This window comes from Eschrichtius robustus, chromosome 13, assembly GCF_028021215.1.
Source record: "Eschrichtius robustus isolate mEscRob2 chromosome 13, mEscRob2.pri, whole genome shotgun sequence".
NCBI lineage: Eukaryota > Metazoa > Chordata > Mammalia > Artiodactyla > Eschrichtiidae > Eschrichtius > Eschrichtius robustus.
This window is the reverse complement of record NC_090836.1, coordinates 86947764-86972124: the sequence shown is the minus strand read 5'-3', so window position 1 is coordinate 86972124 and position 24361 is coordinate 86947764. Positions and strand designations below refer to the sequence as shown.

The window sequence follows — 24361 nt, the reverse complement described above, 5'->3', positions numbered from 1 at the left end:
CTCTGGCATTTTCAAGGAGACACAGTATTATAATCAGCTAAGAGATTTGTGGCCTTAGGGACACCATTTCAAAACAATCTGTCCCCTGAGCAGGTTCATAAAGCTCATGTGTTTTGTTGAAAATTTCCAAATTCTGAATCAGAATGAAGACAGTCTCACTTGTACGAGTGTGTCAGTCTGTCCATTAAAAAGGTATCACTTGTTTATCTCTTGATACAGAGAATGAATGTATAGAGAATAAGTTAATATGGAGACTAGTTCATTCAGTCAGTAAATATCAAGTGTCTACTATGTGCCAGGTACTGTGCTGGGTACTTGGTAATCACTGATACGTTTTTAAACCTGTGAATAATCATTTCAGAACCATTTTAATCTTCTCTAAGACTGACAAAAGTATTTTATTTTCTATAAGTGAATTACAGTATTAATAAGTAAATATTACTAAATATTTTATGGAATGCCTTACTGCATACCAACCAACACTAAGTGCCTTACCTATGTAAATTTGTTTAATTTTTACAGCAACTCCAAGATAGGTTCAATTTTTACCCTCATTTTACAAGATGGGAAGGCAGGGCATAGAGAGGCTAATAATTTGTGGAAAGGGACATAGCTATTAAAGAGAGGAACTCAAATATCAAGCAGTGTGGCTCTAGTACCTGCACTCTTAATTCACTCACTCTTCTGCCTGAGTGGCTTTTTTTTTTTTTTTTTTGGCTGTGTTGTCTTCCTTGCTGCACAGAGGCTTTCTCCAGTTGCAGCGAGCGGGGGCTACTCTTCATTGCGGTGCGTGGGCTTCTCATTGCAGTGGCTTCTCTTGTGGCAGAGCATGGGCTCTAGGTGTGCGGCCTTCAGTGGTTGCAGAGCACGCTGGCTCAGCAGTTGTGGCTTGCAGGCTCTAGAGCACAGGCTCAGTAGTTGTGACGAACGGGCTTAGTTGCTCCCCAGCATGTGGGATCTTCCCGGATCAGGGCTCAAACCCGTGTCCCCTGCATTGGTAGGCAGATTCTTAACCACTGCACCAGCAGGGAAGCCCCTGAGTGGCAATTTTCAAATTCATCCTGAGAAGATGGTATTTGTATCTAATAATATTTTAGATGTTTATTACTTCTCTGCATTCTCTAATATGACTTCATTTTTATCTAAGATTCCATCTAGTTTTAGTATTCTATAATCTCTGCAAGTTTATAAGAAAATTGAGTTCTCATTTAACTCAGTGGTTCTTTATCAGTCCCAAAACCCCCTTTTTAAACAAACATTTTCTAATGTCTACTACATAATCTTAAATGAAACTCACGGAAAATATAACCTATCAAAATATATAATTGTAAAAAATATTATTTTAATTGTACTACATTTCTGTTAAATGCTAATAATAATATTTTAAATAAAATAGTATTTTAACTATATTACACATTTCTATAAAAAACAGATTGTTATAGAATAACAGCGCAGTGTATATGCTCAGATACAACTGCATAAGAAGAAATAGTGAAGTGTAGTCTGTCACTCTTTACAAGGAATAAATTTGAGTATCAGAAAAATAAGATAACAGGAAAATGTAAGGCAGAGAGGCAAAGCTGCCAAGTTACACAGTTCCAGGGATATGGCTTGCAGAGTACGATGTAAATAGTGCCATCTGGAGTTTTGCAATGTCATAGCCTTGGGCAAAACTAGTTATTAGAATAAAAACTCAAGTCAGTAGTAATTTTTAAAATTTTACAATGGGAAGTGAAAGAGTATGGAAATAATGCTAATCAATATAGAAATAACATGACAAGACAAATTATAGGATATCACGTTGAAAAAATAAGGAAGGATAACATTCTTGCAAATCAGCCAGTTTTTATATGGATAGTATCAAAATAATTCACTGTTATGTCAGGGGATGGAGTACTAACAAAACTGCAAAAAACATATCTCCTATCTTGAAATGGCCCCACCTTTTGAGGTATTTCTAAATTTTACTGTGATATTCAAAAGTCATCTAGAATGTCTAGCATCCCTGGTTACCTTTCACTAAACGCTTGTAGCACCCCAATCATTAGGATAACCAAAAATGTCCCCTAGGTGTTAGAATCCCCCCCTGCTGAGAATCGTTGATTTAGATAATAAGTGACCAGGCCCTATTCTAAGTGTTTTATATGAATTAATTCATTTAATCCTCAAAAACCTTGTTTGGTAGATTCTCTTATTCAAGAAGTTTTAGTCTTTTTATGTTATTGAAAAAGCAGGTGTTCATATTACCTGTATGTTCTGATCAAAATCAAACATTATGTCGGGTTTAATAAAATTGATAGAATTATACTTAGTGTCATGTCTACAGATGTATTATCTTCTGTTTGTGAAGAATTTATAATTTTTTAAAAGATACCTTTGCTAAAACATTCTAGTACCAGTTCCTGAAATGAAGATGTCATGTTCCTTCTTCATATGTCATTAGCCCAGTTTTCATATGAGGAACAAGAGTAAGGAGAAATGGAGTTTTGTAGAGGATGGGGAAAATTATCCTAGAGTAGACTGCTCTGGCCTTTTCACTAATAAGGTATTTTGCAAGGCCAGCCATGCTTTATTACCTTAGAGTCATCTCAGCACAAGAAGAGAGCCTTTGTGTTAGGTATTCAGTGAGTAAGTGGGTGAAGGAATGAATAAAATTCTGTATCTGTCACCACATCTTTATTAAAAAGATGCCATTACCAAAGCATCTGACAGGAGATGTGTTTAAGAAAAGAAATTCCCAAGTAAATCATAGGATTGCTAGGCATTCGGCCTCATGTGCTACACCATTTCTTTCTTCTTTTTTTTTTTTTTTTTAATTAATTTATTTATTTTTGGCTGTGTTGGGTCTTCGTTGCTGTGTGCGGGCTTTCTCTAGCTGCGGCGAGGCGGGGCTACACTTCGTTGCGGTGCACCGGCTTCTCATTGCAGTGGCTTCTTTTACTGCACAGCACGGGCTCTAGGCGCGTGAGCTTCAGTAGTTGTGGCACACGGGCTCAGTAGTTGTGGCGCACGGGCTTAGTTGCTCTGCGGCATGTGGGATCTTCCCCAACCAGGATTTGAACCCGTGTCCCCTGCATTGGCAGGCAGATTCTTAACCACTGCGCCACCAGGGAAGTCCCTACACCATTTCTTTTATGGTCCCTCATCAAGTCCACCATATACAGGTATGCCATATATACACATATATATATGCACAGGAAAATACAAATACTAGTATTTCAAATTATGACCCAGCATTATCCAAAGAAGGTTAAAATTATTACAGTATTTGAGAGGTAAATAAGTGCATATTTAGAAAAATTTATTATCCCCTACTTCCAAAAGAAGGTAAAATGGTGTTTAAGTATTTAATGGTTTAAGCTTATTATTTTAAAAACTCACTAATACAGAACATCTCATTCCCAGTCAGTGCCAAATAACAGATGTTCTTGTATATTAAAAACAGTACTGTTCTGTAAGAACAAGTCAGACCAACAAGTATTTATTAAACACGTTTAGTATAGCCAACATTTAGTACTTTGGGGGATACAGAAGAAATAGAAGACCCAGTACTCACTGTAACTACAAAGGATGTCAGAACTAAATCCATTTCCTCCTCCTCCTCCTCCTCCTCCTCCTCCCTAATAATCTTTTAAAATATTAGATAAAATTTATGGTGAAGGAAAATTGGCTTTTAGAAACCAAGGAATTCTTAGTTTAAGACTAAAATAATAGAGGCATGTAATGTACCATTCACTTTGTCTGTGAAACTTGGGATATTAGTAGTTGCCATGTTCTAGCTGTCATCATTTTTAACAAGAATGGGAGAAAGGGTGGGAAATAAAAAATGATCTTTTTTTTTTAGAAATATAACCAAATTACTGGATAAGGGAATACTAGATTACATACGATATTCACTCAGTAGTGTCATTTTTTTAAAATTATTACAAGAGAAAAAGAATGTTTATCAAATATCTTATATGTATCCCATGGTAGCTGAGTTCTTTCCATATCACTTCTGCTCATGTATATTTGAGTCTTCAAGATCCATAGTTAAGGCAGACTGTTCTCCCCCAACCCCACCCCAGTTGAGATCACAAAGTAAGTGATCTTTTTAAAAATAGTCCCTGGTGGCGCAGTGGTTAAGAATCCACCTGCCAATGCGGGAGACACAGGTTCGATCCCTGGTCCAGGAAGAATCCCACGTGCTGCGGATTAACTAAGCCCGTGCGCCACAACTACTGAACCCACGTGCCTAGAGCCTGTGCTCTGCAACAAGAGAAGCCACTGCAATGAGAAGTCCGTGCACCGCAACGAAGAGTAGCCCCCACTTGCCACAACTAGAGAAAGCCTGCGCACAGCAATGAAGACCCAATGCAGACAAAAAATAAATTAAAAAAAAATTTTTTTTTTAATAAATAAAAATAGTCCTTGTGTGGGAAACAGAGAAAGAAAGGGACTGAGAGCCTTCTGAAGGTAAGCCAATGAAACATTCTTTGGGAGATCAATCTCCATTTAGGAGCAGTTAAACTATGCCTGAATAATTACAGGTACAAAGTGAAATCAGAAGAATCTGTATTATTCATTATAATGTTATGGTTAAATAATTCCAGAAAAAAAGTTTTCTGCTTGTCTTCTAAAATTCCCTCTAGTTTTTTATAGCATTTTGAATCAAGATCAATCATTGCATAGTTCTAATAAGAGCTTTAAGAGTGAAATAAAAGACAATTTGTGTTGAGTTTACCTCTAGTGAATGAAACATAAGGATTCAATGTCTTTATAAGAAACATCCAAAAATTCTAGTAAAACCTTTTGATCACATTTGCAGATCTTCTTTAATTCAAGGCAATGAAATAGTGTGTTAATGAAAGATTATAATAGAGTAAAAGTTATAAAATGATGAAAGAATTTTCTGAAATTTTATATGATCGTGAACTGGTAATACCACTGTCTAGTATTTAACTCTCTGTTCTCTCATGTGCTCTCGTAGATGAAATATAAAACCAGTACTTCAAAGTGTATTACCGTATCATTGATCGCAGTAACTTTAAGCTTGCTTTATGTAGCCATTGTGTGGTTGTAATAAGTGAATTGTATAAATGAGAATCATATCCATGAACATTTTTCAGGTTTATTTTGAAAGTCCATTTATGTAACTGTTAAAGAGTACCTTCCCTCCTTTATAGCATATAGTCAAATTTCAGTTGCCAAGTATATCAAAATTTTTCTTGGAAATAATGAAAGGCTAGTATTTCCTGGGTAGTATTACTGGTGTTTGTGTTAAGGTTTATGCTAGTTAAAGGAAAAGTCCTTTTATTCTGAATTCCTTGAAGATGAAATAACTAAATACGATCTGTTTTGAAAACTACCATATGGTATTTTTTGCAGTTGAGAGTTTAATATTGAGGTTTTTTTTTTTTTAATCTTTATTGGAGTATAATTGCTTTACAATGGTGTGTTAGTTTCTGCTGTATAACAAAGTGAATCAGCTATACATAAACATATATCCCCATATCTCCTCCCTCTTGCGTCTTCCTCCCACCCTCCCTATCCCACCCCTCTACATGGACACAAAGCACCGAACTGATCTCCCTGTGCTATGTGGCTGCTTCCCACTAGCTAACTATTTTACATTTGGTAGTATATATATGTCCATGCCACTCTCTCACTTTGTCCCACCTTAGCCTTCTCCCTCCCCGTGTTTGAGGTTTATTTTTAAATATGACAAAATATCTCACAATTCCTATCCTTCAAAAATCTGTTTGTCTACGTAAGTTGAATAAGATGTCAGTTCTCCTCTGGGGTGGCCTCAGGTAGTGTCTCACCTCTGTGATGATGAATTGGTAGTTTCTGCTGCATTTGTTTATAGTTTTAAGGAAAAATGAAGGAACAACATGTAAGCTTGTAAGATTTTTTTTAACCCCTCCAAGCCTTCATGAAGATGTACAATAGTAGATTGTTTTTTGAATGGTATAGTTGGTTTATTAGTGTTATATTTGAAACAGGCCACTTCCTGTGCCCTTCAAAACACACACAGTCTTTGATTATTGACTCTATTTTTGACTCATAATTTTTAATTATTGAAGGATAAAATAGTAAGCATAAGCAATTGTTTTTCATCCTTATAATTCTTCTTACTCTCATCAGTAAAATTTCTAATAATCCACTTCATTTATTATTACTACTACTTGCTTAGTAGTATGAAGTATTTTTTAAAAAAGCAGAATTAGTCTAATCTTATTTCTGAATATATTTGAAATACATATACTGAAAGTACCCTTTGCAAAATCCTTATTTTATGCTGTCATGCCATTTTGTCACCTCCACTGTTAAAGCTTTTGCCTAGCTATCAAAGTTTTCTATAGTCTAAGCCACAAGCTGACAGTTTATTTACCACTGTAACCTACCATATCCCTATCAAGATTTGTCTACCTAATCCCTCAATTTGTGCATTCAATTATATGGTTCCCTACCTCTGAACTCCTTTTGCACTTAAAACCAAATATTTAGCAGTAAATAATTTTGTAATTTGTTTCATCTTTCTTCCTATTTGTGTGTTCACTTACTTAGGAAATATACCATGTTTTCCCCTCTTTTGAATTATCCATAGCATGATGAGTTACTTAGTGATCAATTACTAGGAAATGGGGGGGCGGGGGGAATCTTCATTTTGCTATCACAAACTCAGTGAAAAACATGTTTCTTGTCTAAGAATGTTGGAGGTCCCTTTCCTATCCCCAGTAACATTGTAAAGTGCCTTCTCATCTTTATAACTACATCTAGGTATTACTTTTGTTCTTGCTTTCATATTTAATTAATCAATACAGTGATTCATGTGATCCAGTCATATCTTTTAGAAAGATTGTGGTTTGTATTTTTTGCTTTACCAGTTAAAGAGGGCCAAATGGATACAGATGTTGTCATTTAATGTCATCCATCCCTTCTTTTGTCTGTGTTGTCATAAACATTTGGTAGCAGAAATTTCCTTCTACAATGAACTCCTTAACAGACAATGAGCTGCCAATTAAAAATGAAGAACAAACAAATGAACTAGTATTACCCAGGAAATTTCCTTTTGAATTTTCAGAGGGAACATCTCCCTCTACTAATTGTGAATGCAAAAGACCCTTGAGAATATGTAGGATATCCCATATATGCCAACACCCAATTTATGAGACCTTTTCATTAATTAAATGGGACAATTACATTTAAATACCATGTGGTTAAGAATACTTAATGTTCTGTTGAAAAGCACTCAGCCTGAAATAAGGCAATAATTTTAACAATAAACTACCAAAAGTAAGGTAAATGTAATTCATAATCTTAGATGTGGATATCTCTTCACCCCTACATTTTACAACTAAATCTGAGAGTTCTACTTAAGACCACAGAGTTGGGAGGGGTGGAGGTGTCTGTTACACTTGGATTCAGATTGTATCAAAACTCATTTTATTTATGTCAGCAGATTAACTTTACCTTAAAAGCTTTAGTTTTGAAATTTCCCTTGCAAACATTTGAATAGGTATACATGTATGTTTTATATAGCTCCTGAGTTTTGGTCAAAGTAGTTTAATTTGATGTTATATTTTTATACTTTTTATAAAGGGTCTGTTATGTTTCCATGTGTTTGATTATGTGTGTTAAGGTTATAAACCCTTACAGCTTTTCTCTTTCTGTGATATACCATTTTCCTGAAAAGTATGCTTCTGTGGCTATAATTAACTTTTAGGTAATTTTATTTATTATAAACAAATATACTAGCAATAAATTTGGAAATATGAAAATGTGAATTTATGATTTTTTTTCCTATTACAGTAGAAACTCTCTTATCTGACATGGTCCAAACCAGTAGCTCCTTAGATTAACGAAAAAGTCAGCAAACTCAGGAAATCATTTTAAAGGAATGTCTACCTACCTTCTTTTAATATATAATGTATCTATGAAAATTTGCCAATTTGCCAGTCTTTTGATATTAGACCTAGGCTTGTTGTTTTTCTTAAGTTATGAGTCCACTGATTTGCATTAGACCTCTTGTTTGCCTGAACCACACCTAGTGTCTACAATGAAAACATTTGCTAAGCAGTCGTAATTCAAATATATCTAGATTTTTATTTTACTTGTTTTTGTAACTGTCATGCATACCTAATTTAAGAGCTTTTTTTTTCATTTAGAAACTTACCTTTATTTGGTTGCCATCAACTTAGTTCCATTGAAACAGCTCTTTCACATTCATATTGTCAGCTTATATAATATTAATTATGTAATTACACTAATAAGCATGGGTTTACATCACTTACAAACAGCAGTTCACTAAGCAAAAAACCCATATTCCTTCGAGGTAAGCCTACAACAAATGCACACGTGAGCTATTAGAAAGTAACCTTCTTGTTCTTGACAGTTCTGCCGAGAGAAAAAGGAGTCTGTCAGAAGGAGGTCAATTAAGGGAGTCTTTACTATACATTGTGTTCACTACATTTTAAAACTGATGGAAATTTTTTCATACACAGATACATGAAAATAACTAAAATGCAAGAAAAAAGGGGGATGATTTGAGAAATCAGCCTTACAAATAAGCCCAGCTGAAAAGTTGTGCCTTTTGCCATTAAGACAAATGATGCTTTTAAGATTGTTTTGTCAGAAAATTTGTCAAAGAAAGTTTAGACTTTTTCAGTTGGTGATTAAAAAGAAATATGGAAAAAAGAAAAAAAGATAAATGAGGTACAGCCAGTCTGGAAACCTATTTCACAATACCTGCTAATGTTGAACATATCTGTAAGCTATGATCCAGCAATTTCACGCCTAGCAGGTACCCAGCAGGTGGAGGTAGAGGGTGGGGAGATGTGGGCGTGTGTCTGTGTAAGGGGGAGGGAATGGTGTGTGGGTGTCTATATTCACTAAAAGACATGTACAGGAAGGATTATAGCAGGATTATTGGTAATGACCATAAATTAGAAACAACCTAAATGTCTGTCAACAGTAGAATGGGTAAATACATGGCAGTGTACTTAATTAATGGACCACTATGTACAGCAATGAGAATGAACAAAATACAACATGCAACAGTGTTGGTAAATCTCACAAGATTTAATGATGAGTGAAAGATGCTGGGACTTCCCTGGTGGGGCAGTGGTTAAGAATCCACCTGCCAATGCAGGAGGCACGGGTTCAGTCCCTGGTCCGGGAAGATCCCACATGCCGTGGAGCAACTGAGCCAGTGCGCCACAACTGCTGAGCCCACGTGCCACAACTACTGAAGCCCACGCACCTAGAGCCCGTGCTCTGCAACAAGAGAAGCCACCACAATGAGAAGCCCGCGCACCGCAACGAAGAGTAGCCCCCGCTCGCCACAACTAGAGAAAGCCCGCATGCAGCAACAAAGGCCCAACAAAGCCAAAAATAAATTTAAAAAAAATTTTTTTAATGTATTGAAAAAGAAAGATGCCAGACCAAGAAAATACATTCCATAGTATTTTCGATAGGATTCCATCTTTATGATGTTCCAAACCAGCATATGTAAGCTATGGTGTTAGACGTCAGGATGGTGGGTACTTTTTGTGAGAAGGCAAGGAAATAGGACTGGAAGGAAGCACAGATGACTTCTGGAGTTCTGGAAATACTATCTTAATTTGGGTGCTTTCTTCAAGTGTGTTCTCTTTGAGCTGTATGCTTCAGATTTGTGTATTTTTATTATATATGGTATACTGCAAAAAATGTATCAAAAAAAGAGGAGTGTGACTTCATCTGATGGAACTAATATTAACTAGATGAGACATGCAGTAAAGACACAGGAAAATAAGTTGAGCTCCACAAAAGGATTTAAGAAGAGCTTAATTATGGAATCTATCAAAAAGGGAAATAAGACTTAACAACTTAAAGTGTACCATCTGTAGCTAATTTAGTTATAATAACTCATTTCAGCCCAATTTGTTGTATTTTGCATATTTAGTACTTGGATCATGCAACTGCTGAGAATTATATAATAAGCATATAATTATAAGCTGTAAATCATTTTATCCTAGTCCTGGAAAGTAATTTGGATTACCCTTCTCATTTTTAAATCCGTTTTTGTTGGTGGTTTGTTTTTGGGTTTTATTTCCCCCAAAAAGTATGTCAGGTTCTGTTCAGGTTAAGTACTGTTTAAAAATTGACTAAAATTTGGTTCATTGGACAGGAATATACTTCATTAATGGACCTGTTTTATAGAATATCTTTATCCATGTTTTTTTTAATCTCTTTGGTTTCCTTCATTGGAAAAGGAAAAAATCATGAAAATATTCTGTATGTATTTATTCACTATAATAGCAAACAAAAATCAAATACATATTAGAATAAGATCAAAAGAATGGAGCCTTTAAACCATTCTCTCATGGGATTCACTGAATATGCAAGACAAATTTCTGCTGTTTCAATGGTGGTAAAATATGTGCTAGCCCAGCACTTTATTACGTAAAAGGCAATAGAGAAGAAAGAAATATTCAGTTGCCATAACTAATAATCTTATTTATTGTGGGAAGTGAAATACAATTGAATAAATCCATGGTAAATGTGATTCCCCTCTTCAATTAAATTGTAATTGTCTCCCTGTATAGTAAATACAGATAAAAGTATTGATTTGGCAAGAGAAAAGTGTATGCTGCTAAATTATTTAATCAAGTAGATAATCATTTTTAAAAACATTTTTGTTAGTTTATATGTAACGAGGATATTTCAAGATTGGAGATCCTGTAATTTCTATAAAAAGGAAAAAATTTTTTAAATGATGTGGTTTGGCACAGAATAGTTGTGACATTGTTCAATAAATATGTCTTCTCTCTTTGAAATAAAAGTTTGCCTCAACTTTAAAAACACATTCTCTAAGTTTCTTGAAATTGTTTTATGGTCCCTAATGAGATATGAACTATAAAACCTAGAAGAAAAAGTCCAGGGCATTCTAATGAATGCATTCGGTTCTTAAGGACCAGACTGTGTGGGCACTTTGCCAGCCACCCATCACCTTCTGTCTCCTGCCATGCTAACTCTGTGCCACACTCTGTACCAGTGAGATATAACAATAGCTGAGTGTGAAGAGTGAGCTAGAAATGAGCAGTCTGGTTGGGGAATAAGACTTCTCACAACAGAGCCATTACTGAGACTTCTGAATGTTGATCTCCACTCTGGGTATGGGAAAAAAATTGAGACGGAACTTGAGTAGGTTGGTTGTTGTTACTCTGGATTTGTAAGTATTGAGGAGAGGGAGAGTAGGAGGAACCAGGTGCTTGTTCCTTCAGCCCTTCTATCCTTTAATCTGGTAGCTAGCAATCAAGGCCCCTTTTGAGAAGAATTGGGGAAGTGAGCCAGATCAGAAAAGGTAAAAGATAAGAAGTAGCCCCTGGCATGGGAACTCAAAGGCAGAAGGAATAAGCAACTATGGGAAATTACTATCTCCCTAAATTCACATCACTTCATACTAGCTTCTTTATATGCTATTTTTAAAATGGGAGCATTGGGGTAGGGGAGGGGGGTACAGGTGTATGTTTTAAGCACCCCTGGTAGAAATTATTGTTAATCGAAGTGACTGCTGAAGTTGGAATGCAACCTGATTAGTGACCTAGAAACTTCAAGATCCTGTCCACAAAATAAAAGAGTTCATGAATAATTTAATTTGGTTACTGTGTTAGTGTTGCCGTACTAGATTAATTAGAGAGAAAATGTATGTGACTGTTTTTCCATTATTGAGTGTGGTAAAACTTAAATTCTTCATACTACTTTTACATTTTCTAAAATAATTATAATTTTGTTATAATTTTCTTTAAAGGATATGCTTTAAGTACAGATGTCTACCCTATAATCTCTAGTTGATAGCTTTGAATAAATTTATGGAAATTTCATTTTTTTAGTAATTATCAAAACTTTAACATTATACTCCTATTCTTTTATTAGGATTTGGAACTTGGAAGGAATACAGACAGCTCATTTTCTTCTTCGTTCCCCTGGAATGAGTGTGTGCTGGCATCCTGAGGAAAGTTTTAAGGTTATTATTTATAACTTAGCTTTCTTCTGTCTAGCTGAAAAGACATATACATGTGTAATACTTGCACACATAGAGGAGAAAAATCAATGACTTTTTCCACCTCAGAGACTCTTTTTTTTTTTTTTTTAAAGGAATAAATGTGGTTTTTTGTACATGTTTTTTTTAATTGGGCTATTCTCTTACTGTTGAGTTTTGAGAGTTCTTTTTTTAAATTTATTTATTTATTTTTGGCTGTGTTGGGTCTTCGTTTCTGTGTGAGGGCTTTCTCTAGTTGCGGCGAGCGGGGGCCACTCTTCATCGCGGTGCGCGGGCCTCTCACTGTCGCGGCCTCTCTTGTTGCGGCCTCTCTTGTTGTGGAGCACAGGCTCCAGACGCGCAGGCTCAGTAGTTGTGGCTCATGGGCCTAGTTGCTCCGCGGCATGTGGGATCTTCCCAGACCAGGGCTCGAACCCATGTCCCCTGCATTGGCAGGCGGATTCTCAACCACTGCACCACCAGGGAAGCCCTCAGAGACTCTTAATTAGCACAAATGCATTTGGATTAATCTAGAACCTTAAAAGTTCTCTGTAATTAAGTTTTTATTTGACAGTCATCATCTATAAATGGCATTTATTCAGAGTACACTTTTCATGCCCTCTGATAGGTTATGATCTAAAAACTAATGCCCAGACTATCTAGTAAGCAGTATTTGTTTAAAAAAAGTTAAATCCATGTTCGTGAGCCATAGTTTATAAACAGAAAGCATCAGTGGCTTAAGGCAAATTTGACCTAGCTGCAGTGGTATTCAATTCCTATTCATAGTAAAGCTTTCTAAAATTCAAAAATACAATGTGAGTTATTATCAATTGACCTTAACTTAATTTCATTGAGAAGATAGGAGCCATTCACCAAGAGTTCTCTCATTTGCCAGTATCTTCTCTTGGGGATTGCTCTATTTTATCCTTCCCTAGGATCTAAGAAGTTGCCATGTTCATCTTCTTAAAGTTAGTCCTTCCACTGTCTGGAGTTCATGTTAGTTCTTAGACATCCTGCTTTTCATAGCCCTGTAATGTCTTCATACTTCTCCATGACTCTTTTCTGTCCTCACACTTGCACAAAAAGGTAGCCTTGATTAATCATGGCAGAAACTTACATAGTACCTATATATGCTTGGCTCATTGTCAGCATCTCATATTAAGTTAGGTCATTTAATCCACATGGCAACCTTATGAGATGGGTACTGTGATGATTTCATTTTACAGATAAGGAAACCAAAGCTCAGAGAAGTTAAGTAACTTGCCCAAGTTCACACAGCTACTAACTGGAAAAATTGGCATGTGTACCCAAGCAACCTCCTCCATATGTCTTGCTCTTAACCATTACGTTCTTCTGTTTCCCCTTTTTAGTCTATCTTCTTCACACCTTTTATTTCTGAATATTTGAACCCATCACTTAACACCTCTTAACTTCAGTTCCTCTTTCTCTATCCCTTGATCTAACTCTTTAATCTTATTCAGTCTCCTCTACTCTCTCAAAAGTCATCAGTGATATTTTTAACAAATCCAATGGGCTTTTCTTCCATTCTTAGTCTCAAGGCAGCTTTTTACACTATTGATCACTTCTGCCTTGAAACCCTGCTCACTTGGTCTTTAAAACTGCATTATTCTCGTCCTCTTGAGCATCTATGCATGTATATTCCCTTTTTCTTCCTCCACTGCTAACTCTTCTTTCACCATGTATTTGTAAATTGTTGTAAGGAGTAGTTCTCACCCATACTATACCCTTTATTATAATAGAGGATAAAGGAATGAATAAAGTCCTTGTCATTGAGTTACACACTGACTTATAAGTAAGAAAAACATGTATATACAGTTACACAGATTTTAAGTGTTGGAATCAAAATCTTGTTAAGTAGAATGATGACATAAGTTTTAATCAGATCTGCTCACAGCCTTCAAGATAATCCTGAGCCGAGATGCCCCAGACTACATAACTGTGTTCTCTGGGATTCCATGAAAACTTGTTTCAGGCCTGTTGGATATTTTATCAGTAGAATTATATTCTGTATGTGTACATGAGCGCAATTTTCTGATTTATTCATATTACATATATAGGGATTATTTCCATGTGTAAGTAAATCTTATTTCTGAATCCAGGTTCTAAATTTTATGTCTAGATTTCTCCCCTGTAGCAGTGAGTCTCCTTGAAGCATAATCAAGGAATCTACCAAAATGTTAATATTACCATATATAAATATCATAGGCCACTTTTTAAAAACTGTGACCTAAAAAAAAAACCAAAAACTGTGACCTAGTTGAGAAATGAGGATGTTTATTATAACCTCTGTCCCAAAACTTATATCTTAATTTATGGTTATTTGAGATCCCTTTCTTCCATATGCTTTAAGTTAATTTCTATTATTCTTCTATATAACACTGAAATTTCACCCTACCCCATCTCCTTTTTTTTTATTGTTCCCATGACTTCAGAATGTTGGGAAATCCCTGCTCTAAATCGCATCAACTCAAATATCCTGAAATCATCTTTGGTATCTTCCTTTCCTATATGCAAATGTTTCCAGGTCTTTTAAGTTTTTCTTCACTGTCACTACAGTACATTCCTCTTGGTCATTAATGTGTATTCTCACCTTTCTATTCTCACAAGTCATCCTTGCCAGTCCTTGTTTCTAAAATCTTTGGCTCTTCAATCTGATTCTTCTTGCCTACTTCAGTTAGACTAATATTTAAATATCAGTTTCATCGTGTCACTACTAAACTCAAAAACCTAAAATTACAGAAAGGCAACACAGAGTAGCAGTTAAAGGTATGGACTCTTGAGTTAACTACCCGGAGTCAAATCCCAGTTTCACCAGTTACTAGCTATGTGATCTCTGGCAGGTTACAAAACCTCTCTCAATCACTACCTTCAATTCCTCATCTTGTAAAATGGAAGCTCATGAAGATTAAATGAGTGAACACTTATAAAGTCCTTAAAAGAAAACCTGATACATAATAAGCACTCAGTCAATTTCAGCTGCTTGTCATTGTTGACACTATTATTACTACTGAAACAATCTAGTGGTTCTCATTGGTCTGCCATATCAGATGAAGCCCAGAATTTTTGTTCTGTTATGCTTGGTCTTGATGAAAATGAGGGAGCCAGAGAAGAAAGAGAGATGGGTCCATGATCACCTATCTCATAAAATTCTTATGAAAATCTTGTGAGATATAAAGTACACAAAAGAGCCATGTAATGTGGAAAGCACAAAGCAAACACTAGCATTTAATAGTAAAGTTAATAGGGAATTCCCTGGCAGTCCAGTGGTTAGGACTCAGCACTTTCACTGCCGGGGCCTGGGTTTGATCCCTGGTTGGGGATCCCACAAGGTGCGTGGCGATACATCACCATCACCATCATCATCATCGTCATCATCATCATCATCATCATCATCATCATCATCAAGTTACAAAAGTCAGAAGATCTCTAGAAGCGAAGCTCTTAAGTCCAATAAACCACAGTTGGAGCTAGGATTTCATCAGGGGGTAATAACAGAAGCAAGCATTTAGGATGTCATGGGATCAGAGGGTTTGGACTGAGGACATCCTTTTCTCTGACCCTAAGAGAAAAGAGGTTAGAGCTGCCAAATGAAATGAGGTGTAACAATCAACATTTGTTGAATGCTTTCTCAGTGCCAGGAGCTGTGCTGAGTACTTCATGTAAGTTCTCTCATATAATTTCACAAATACTCTCAGGTTGGTAGCATTATTCTATCTATTTTGTAGGTAAGAAAACTGAAGCACCAAAAGATTAATTTGCCCTAGATCACACAGTCACAGATTTGACCTCAGTCTGATTCAAGTACTACAGTGTTCCTTGCTATTTGAGATATTTCCCCTGTGAAAAGTCAGTACAAATTACTGTTTATGGTTCTGAAAAGTCCTACAAGAAGAATTCCCCTGTAATGTTTTTAGATCCAGCAATCCTGAAACTTAAAAAATTAACTTTTTTACTCTATCTGCTCTTTCAACAACAACAACAAATAAAAGTCACCATTGAGCACAGTTTTAGAAACAGTAAATAACCAAAATAATTTTTTTTTGCTAGAAAGTAGTTTTCAATCTGACTTCAAACTATAATAGCTAATGTTTTTTGAGTGCCTACTCTGTGCTAAAGCAGTTCTAAGCGCTTTAACATGTACAGTTGACCCTTGAACAACATGGATTTGAACTACACAGATTTTTTTTCCATAGTAAATACTACAGTACTAAATGATCTTTGGTTGGTTGAAACTGCAGATGCAGGAACCGTGGATAGGGAGGAACCGCAGATACAGAGGGCCAACTATAAGTTATATACAGATTTTCAGCAGTGCAGAGGGTCAGTTGCCCTAAGGCTCTCCCCACCTTGTTCAAGGGTCAACTGTATTAACTGGTACCATCCTCCCCAACAGCCCTATGAAGCAGATACTGTATTAGCCCCGTGTGCTCAAGGTCTTACAGTTCCTGAGAGCGGAACCAGGTAGCCTGACTGAAGAAGCTGCACTCGTAACCCCCCGTGCTTTATTGGCTCTCCTGGCCTAGGTCCTGGGCCGGATAGACTTGGCCCTTCCATCGTTCATAAGTTATACCTGAAATTCTCAAGATTTTTATAGACAGGCTCAAAGTCTCAAGTATTTTTACTAGGTCCAGGTAAGTCTTCCTTGGTCTCCTCCCATTTCCCGTCCTTCCCCACCCTTGACTATACATAGCACACCAGACCACTTATCAATCTTGATAATCTAGTCTTGTAGTAAGGAACATGTGCACTGTAGTTAGACCTGGGTTCAGACCTGAGTTCAAATCCAGGCTCTGCCACAGGCTAGTGGTGAGATCTTCAACAAGTTATTTTAATCACTCTGCACCTCAGTCTCCTTTCTGAAAAATGGGATTAATGATAGCAATTTCCTCAGATAGTGGTTATGAGGATTAAATAAGGCATGGCATGTAAAGCTCAATGTTGCACTTGTTTTTGTTGTATATTTGTCATTGACTTCCTGTTATTGAGAATAGTTTTATTTACTTTTTTAAAGATTTTTTGATGTGGACCATTTTTTTTTTTAAGTATTTATTGAATTTGTTACAATATTGCTTCTGTTCCTTCTATTGGTTCTTTGGCCCCGAGGCATGTGGGATCTTAGCTCCTCAACCTGGGATCTAACCTGCACTCCCTGCATTGCAAAGTGAAGTCCTAACCACTGGACCACCAGGGAAGTCCCTAGAATAGTTTTAAATTACACCTTTTCTCTTAAGAATCCCCTAATTTTAAAGACTACCCATGTTCTAAATAATCACTACTTCTTTTGCATCCCACTGTATTTCGCCTAAAATTATGAACAGTTTTTTTTCAAATTCTCTTCTCTAGATGGAAAGTTTCTTGAGATCCAGCATCGTGTCTTTTACCGTGGACTTCTGTTGAACATAGCATAGTGTTTTACATATACATGTGTGTATACAGTAGATCTTCATTATCCACAGATTCCACATTTGCAAATTTGCCTACTCACTAAAATTTATTTGTAACCCCAAAATCAACATCATCACACTTTGACAGTCACAGACATGCACAGAGCAACAAAAAATTTGAGCTGGCTAATGTGCACATTCCCAGCTAAGGCTGAATAAGGCAGTACTCTGCCTTCTTGTTTTAGCTCTCATATTGTAAACAAGTATCCTATTCATAGTCTATTTAGTGCCACATTTTTATGCTTTTTGTTGGCAGTTTCTTTCACTGTGTAAAATGGCCCCAAGCACACTGCTAAAGAGCTACCTAGTGTTTCTAAGTTCAGGAAGGCTGTGATATGCCTTATGGAGAAAATACGTGTTAGGTAAGCTTTGTTCAGGCATGAGTTACAGTGCTGCTGCCTGTGAGTTCTATGTTAATGAATCAATATATATTAAATAAGACGTCTTTAAACAGAAACACACCAGATTATGTATTGATCAGTTGACAAAAATGTGATCAGAGACTCATAGAACTGAACCCTTTAATTTCCTTTAGGATCAGTGGTTTGATACCCGCTAATTCAGTGTTTGCAGCAACTTTATAGAACCTTACCTACTGTGAATAACTCGTGTGTGTGTGTATGTATAATTTACCCAGAATGAATCTTTAGGCTGATCTCTTCTTCCTGGTGACCATACATAATCATTTAAAATTGTATCCAATTTTCTTATGTCTGTCTTTTGCCTGTTTACTATGAGATTTTTTAATATTTGATAGAGATTTTTACCTAGGCTTGTCTTATTTCCTTTGCATTTGATCTCCGATTTGTAATATATGCAAATGTTTACATTTTACTATATGTACGACATTGAATCTCTGCCTCCTTCTCAGATTTAGTAAATTAGGTGGTTAGTAAATTAGGTGGTTGAATTTTCTTTATTTTTCTGTCTTACAGTTGATGGTTGCAGAGAAGAATGGAACAATTCGGTTTTATGATCTTTTGGCTCAACAGGCTATTTTATCTCTTGAATCAGAACAGATGCCATTAATGTCAGCACACTGGTGCTTAAAAAACACCTTCAAAGTTGGAGCTGTTGCAGGGAATGATTGGTTAATTTGGGATATTACTCGGTCCAGGTACTTCCTTAGTATATTTATCTATTGCTTACCAAAAAATCAGTCACTATTGCTGTATGATCCATTGACCCATTCTTGTATACCTGGGCCACACTATAGAGCAAAAGCAAGTCTTTCCTGTAGAAGGGCCAGAGCTATGGGCTTTTATGTAACAGAGATGGCTTTTACAGATTTACTTTGAGAATAACAAAGAAAAATGGCAGAGGAGGAGATCTTTGATCTGAGCAGTGTTTGCTTATGTTAAAAAAAGAAGAAAAAACACTGACCCTGTTGAATGATGGTGTTCTGCATTGGTTCTAAATCATGTTTATATCTTTATCATATTTCAGCTATTTTAATTCAGTGCTTATTTGGAATTTTGCCACAGTTTACATACCTTGGGCATTGTGTTCTTTAAAGAGAAAATACTTTTTAAACCTTAATTTAAGTCCCTCTACTTAAGACCAACACGTAATTCATAAAACATAAAATATTATCTTTTAGTTACCCTCAAGATAAGAGACCTGTCCACATGGATCGAGCCTGCTTATTCAGGTAATGTACCATTTTTGTTGGGGTTATAATTTCATTTTCTGAATTTGGTTACTTTGCTCATGCTGCACCAACTCCTGGAATACTTTCCCAGTCCTCTCCTTTGCACTGATTTTTTTCTTTTTCTCTGATTCTTTTATAAATGGATGTTTTACTTTCCTAACTAAGTCTTTGCTTTTGTCTTTTGGTCTGGGTGAGAGATTGTTTTCCAATATTTTCTTTGAAAATTTTTATAAAATACAAAATGTTGCCACTCCACCAATGCCACCTCAACAATTTGAAGCATATGCTTTCTTATTTTTTGTGCTGATAAAGACGTAAAATGTAGGTGGACCTACGTTTATGCATATGAACTACATTGTTCTTTAAATGAGAACACACTGGATATTATATATCTGTGACCTTTTTTCCATGTAAATTAATGTACTTGTTCTTTTTCATTCATTTTTATGTAATACTGCATTGTATAGTGTAGTCATTAGGGTGCTTTCGGCCTCAGGAAAATTTACTAACAGAGACTAAAGTCACTAGAACATTTATTATGTGCTGTATTTCATCAAATCTAAAATACCCCCAATAAAATTGTAGAACCTGGGGACACTATTATTTTATGTATTTCTAAGAAAAAAATATATTCAACTAAATGTAAGAATGCCATAGATTATAAGATGCATCCTGATTTCAGAGATGTGAGCAAATACACATTTTAAAATCAACAAAACTATAGACTCACAGACATAGAAAACAAACTTATGGTTACCAAAGGGGAAAGGGGGGTGGGGGAGGGATAAATTAGGAGTTTGGGATTAACACATACACAGTACTATATATAAAATAGATAACCAACAAGGACCTACTATATAGCATAGAGAACTATACTCAATATTTTGTAATAACTTATAAGGGAAAGAAATACATATATATATATATATATATATATATATATATATATATATATATATATATGTATGTATGTATGTATTTGTAACTGAATCACTGTGCTGTACCCCTGAAACTAGCACGATATTGTAAATCAACTATACTTCAGTTTTAAACATTTTTCTTCCAGTTGCTAAAAAGAAAATCAACGAACTGTGGTACCTAAGTCTGGAGGAGGCGGTCTGAGGATTGGTTTAGTAGCTTACTGATGTCATTAAGAGTTCAGACCTTTCCCTCTGCCAGCCTCAACGACAGGCTTTGGCTTCTTGCTTCCCAATCACAAGATGGCTGCCAGAGTTCCAGGCACCATAGCCTCATACCACATTGTCCAAAATAAGAGGAGATGAAGGAGCACCCCTTTTATTGGGGGTTGCTATCTTTGCCTTATACCAGTTGTGTCTCATCCCTTGGGGTTAGACACACTGTGCCAGAACATATTTGGGGTTCAGTTAGCACAGAAAAAAGGCAGAATGGCTGGCTGTTGGACAAGCAACACATAATGTCTGCCACACATTAAAATAATAACTAGACTTTAGCGGGTTTTTTGTTTGTTTTTTGTCAAGGAATCTTTTTTTTTCCCCCTTGTACCTCCCCTACTGCACTTATTATAGTGCTGGGCTTGTTGCTGGAGCTCCATTAACACTTGATCATTCATTATATTCCAATATCTATGATGCCTTAATACTTGAATATTTAAATATCTATATATTCCAGGTGTTTACATGATTCCAAGGAGTTTAAACTCATAAGTTTATCACTAATTTTAAAACAAATGTCAGTAAGAACATTAAATGTATGGGGTTTTTTTAATGTATTGCACTGTGAAATATTTTCTATCTGTCTCATTCCTTGTTTGTATCTCCTATCATACTGTCAGCCTTTTCGTTATAAGAAAGGAACTGCTTGGGCTTCCCTGGTGGTGCAGTGGTTGGGAGTCTGCCTGCCAATGCAGGGGACACGGGTTCGAGCCCTGGTCTGGGAAGATCCCACATGCCGCGGAGCAACTAGGCCCGTGAGCCACAACTACTGAGCCTGCGCGTCTGGAGCCTGTGCTCCGCAACAAGAGAGGCCGCGATAGTGAGAGGCCCGCGCACCGCGACGACGAGTGGCCCCCACTTGCCGCAACTGGGGAGAGCCCAGTTGCCTCGCACAGGGGCGACAACCCAACACAGCCATAAATAATAAATAAATAAATAAATAAATAAATAATTTTTTTAAAAAAAGAAAGGAACTGCTAACCTTGTGTAACTTTGTAGTTTAACAAAGTGGCACATGATAAGTAAGCACTTAATAAATATTCACAGAATGAGAAAATATTTATAGCTAACTTCCCTGGAATTCCCAGTCTGATTGTAAAGCCATATTATCAAATTTAGGGTTATAAAATTATCATTTTTGTATAAAAAGAAATAACCAATCTTAGAAAAGCGTATAGTTGTCTGTAGGATTCTGTACTGATTTTCATCCTTTGTCTTTTCTTAGGTGGTCCACAATTAATGAAAACTTGTTTGCAACCACTGGTTATCCTGGAAAAATGGCAAGCCAGTTTCAGATTCATCATTTAGGACACCCTCAGGTAATGTGGAGATGTTTGGTGGCATATGTGGTTTTAAATTTGTGTTTTCTACTTTTCTCCTTATAGCCCCCCAGATTTGTAATGTGTAACTAAAACATTTATGAATATCTATTACCTGCTTAAATTGGAAAGAGAAAGCATTTTTTGATGTTTAAATCACCAGTGGTAACAGGCTTTTTGCCAGTATTCATGTAAGAAGCATTTTATTTCTTCTGTTTCCTTCTTCATTTAAATGTAATAATTTTGCTTGCTTGGTTGGTTTAGACTGCAAAAATGTTAGAGTCTGGACTGCACCAATTATTCATAGATTATTTGTATCCTTCTAATGTGTACTTCACCTCTGAGGGAGCACGTTTTTTAATTCTGTTTCCACTATAAAAAAAAGACAATTTTTCAATGCATTTCTTATTTTTGAAGGGTAGTTTTTATTTATTAATGTCGGTAATGTATTGAGCTTCTTTAATTCTTCACATATTCTATAGCCCATCCTCGTTGGTTCTGTAGCCGTTGGATCTGGCCTTTCCTGGCATAGAAGTCTCCCACTATGTGCAATCGGAGGAGACCACAAGCTGTTATTTTGGGTGACTGAAATGTAAAATAAATTTTCTGTGTACTTAGATCCATAAAACTGTATTTTTAGTACGTATTTTTGGAGAAGTCCTTATTTTTGTATCAAATATATACTGTAAGATCTAGAAATGTTCCAATTGCTTTTTTTAAATAAAATGTTGATTGTTTGAAAAATTATTTTCCTACTCTATTCTGTGTGTGTATTTTTTTTTTTTTAGTCATCTTTAAGACTACAGTTGACTCAGCAGCTCTAGAAAAGAGATGATTAAGGAAACATAATGCTTTTGACTTTATCACAGGACTTTCCAAAGTGTATCCTATCTTCTATACCTTAAATACATACTGTTTTCCTAATTCTCAAAAACACAAACATTTACAAAAGGAAAAAAAGGTCTCTCCTTTCAGTGTTACTCTGGAAATGGTTAAATGTATATGTGGGGATGAATGTATATGCATTTTTGTTAGCAACCTATATATGTAGGGGTCTTATTACAACCTCCTCAGTAATTATAAAGGATTATTATTCAACTTAATATAAGAAATGATTCTCAATTTCTTTAAAATGTGACTCATTACGTAACTCAACCCTATTTATTTACTATATGCAAATTCCTTTTGACTGGACCTCTCAGCATTCTCAGAACATCTGATATATGGGATAAAGCTTACCTTGAAAAATAACTTATGATTTAATACCTTTAACACCCTCCGCCTTTTATAAATCTTCACCATTCTTACCAAACTTAAATGTTTCTGAGATGGCACCTAGTGGCAGTAGAACTATATTCACGCTCCTCAAGATCATTGAAGTAAACATTGTGTAAGACAGCCATGTCGCATCATGATCTAATCAGAAGAGTATAATAGAGCTAAATAAATTTCTACAAACTCTGCATTCCTGCAAGTTAATGCCCTCTCTGAAGTTGCATTTCATGCTGTAAAATGGAGATAGGAATCACTGTCTCATGAAGTTACTGTGAGGATTAAGTGAAGGTGAATGAAAATACCTAATATGTCTCGCACAGTTCAGGGATTTGTAGGTATTATTAATTTTTTCAGAGATGGATAGTTCTTGTTTTTGAAGAACTGGAAATTTATTTTTAATTAATAATGCCAATAAATATTTTTTACTCAAGTTTTCTATTCATAAGATGTCTTAAATAAGTATCTTATGAAATCAAAATTATCTTGAAGAGCTACGGAATTGCTGCAGGTAATTTTTTTTTAATTTAGTAAAATTTTGTAATCATGTAGATGTTTGGTATAAACTGTTGCATTTGTTAAATTACAGATGAAATATTGTACAGCATAGCAATTCCCAAGTTAATTATTTAATACAGTAAAATACTATTACCAAATATTAAAAATATTTTCTTTTACCCCTTCATAAGCAGATTTTGAACTTAAGGCAAAGGTGAGGGACTTTTGACGTGGTTCCCTTTAACAGTCTCTGTGATGGGACAGAAACCCTAAAAGCATCAAGAAGGGGCAAATAATTTGTAAGAATTTGTCATTTCAGGGTGTATTTCAAAAGTGACAAATTGGGCCAGTATATTTGAAAATTGTCTTACACTTAGAAAAGTTGACTTAGGAATTGAGTGGGCTTAGGAATGGAGATTGGAGAAGTGAGTATGTTGGGGCTTGGGTATTTGGGTATTTAGGAAATCCTCTGGGAAAAGGTTTATAAAAGTTGTCTGATGAAATTACCCAGTGGAGCTACTGTCTTAGGGGACAAGTGGGGAAAAAAACTGTAAATACAGTTATGCCAAAGAGAGGCAGGAATTGTTACCCTCAAAGAGGGAAAATGGTGGTTACATTTGTAAATTAAGGTGACTGAGATAAGACAGTCTCAAGAAATGAGAGGAATGTCTTTAGCTCTTAGTTTCAGGAGTGGTATACATTTTATACTGAGTAAGCATTGAGAATTCTAACCTTCCTTTCTTTAGATCTCATATACAGGCTATCTGATGATTTTCCAGCTTCTACATTGTTGCTAAACTTTAGTGTGTTCAATTACTTTAAATGGTATAATGATATTCTTTTTCCTTAGTAAACTTTGTTCTTAGATAACTATGTTTAAATTAGACTGAAACAGGAGGAAATGTTTAATGGGGAAGTAATTATTGGTCATCACTTCTAATTCCTGATAAATAATATGA

At 35.7% G+C, this 24361-nt stretch overlaps 1 protein-coding gene across 1 annotated transcript in view; it reads left to right on the top strand.

Annotated features, from left to right (window-relative positions):
* Window positions 1-22376, top strand: part of NUP37 (nucleoporin 37) — a 41970-nt gene extending 19594 nt beyond the window's left edge. Inside the window, exons 6-10 of the mRNA XM_068560694.1 lie at window positions 11899-11989; window positions 18405-18586; window positions 19070-19120; window positions 21539-21632; window positions 22115-22376. Of these exons, the coding sequence (XP_068416795.1) occupies window positions 11899-11989; window positions 18405-18586; window positions 19070-19120; window positions 21539-21632; window positions 22115-22228 (532 nt within the window). The 3' untranslated portion in view covers window positions 22229-22376. The remainder of the gene's footprint in view (window positions 1-11898; window positions 11990-18404; window positions 18587-19069; window positions 19121-21538; window positions 21633-22114) is intronic.
* Window positions 22377-24361: the final 1985 nt, after the last annotated feature.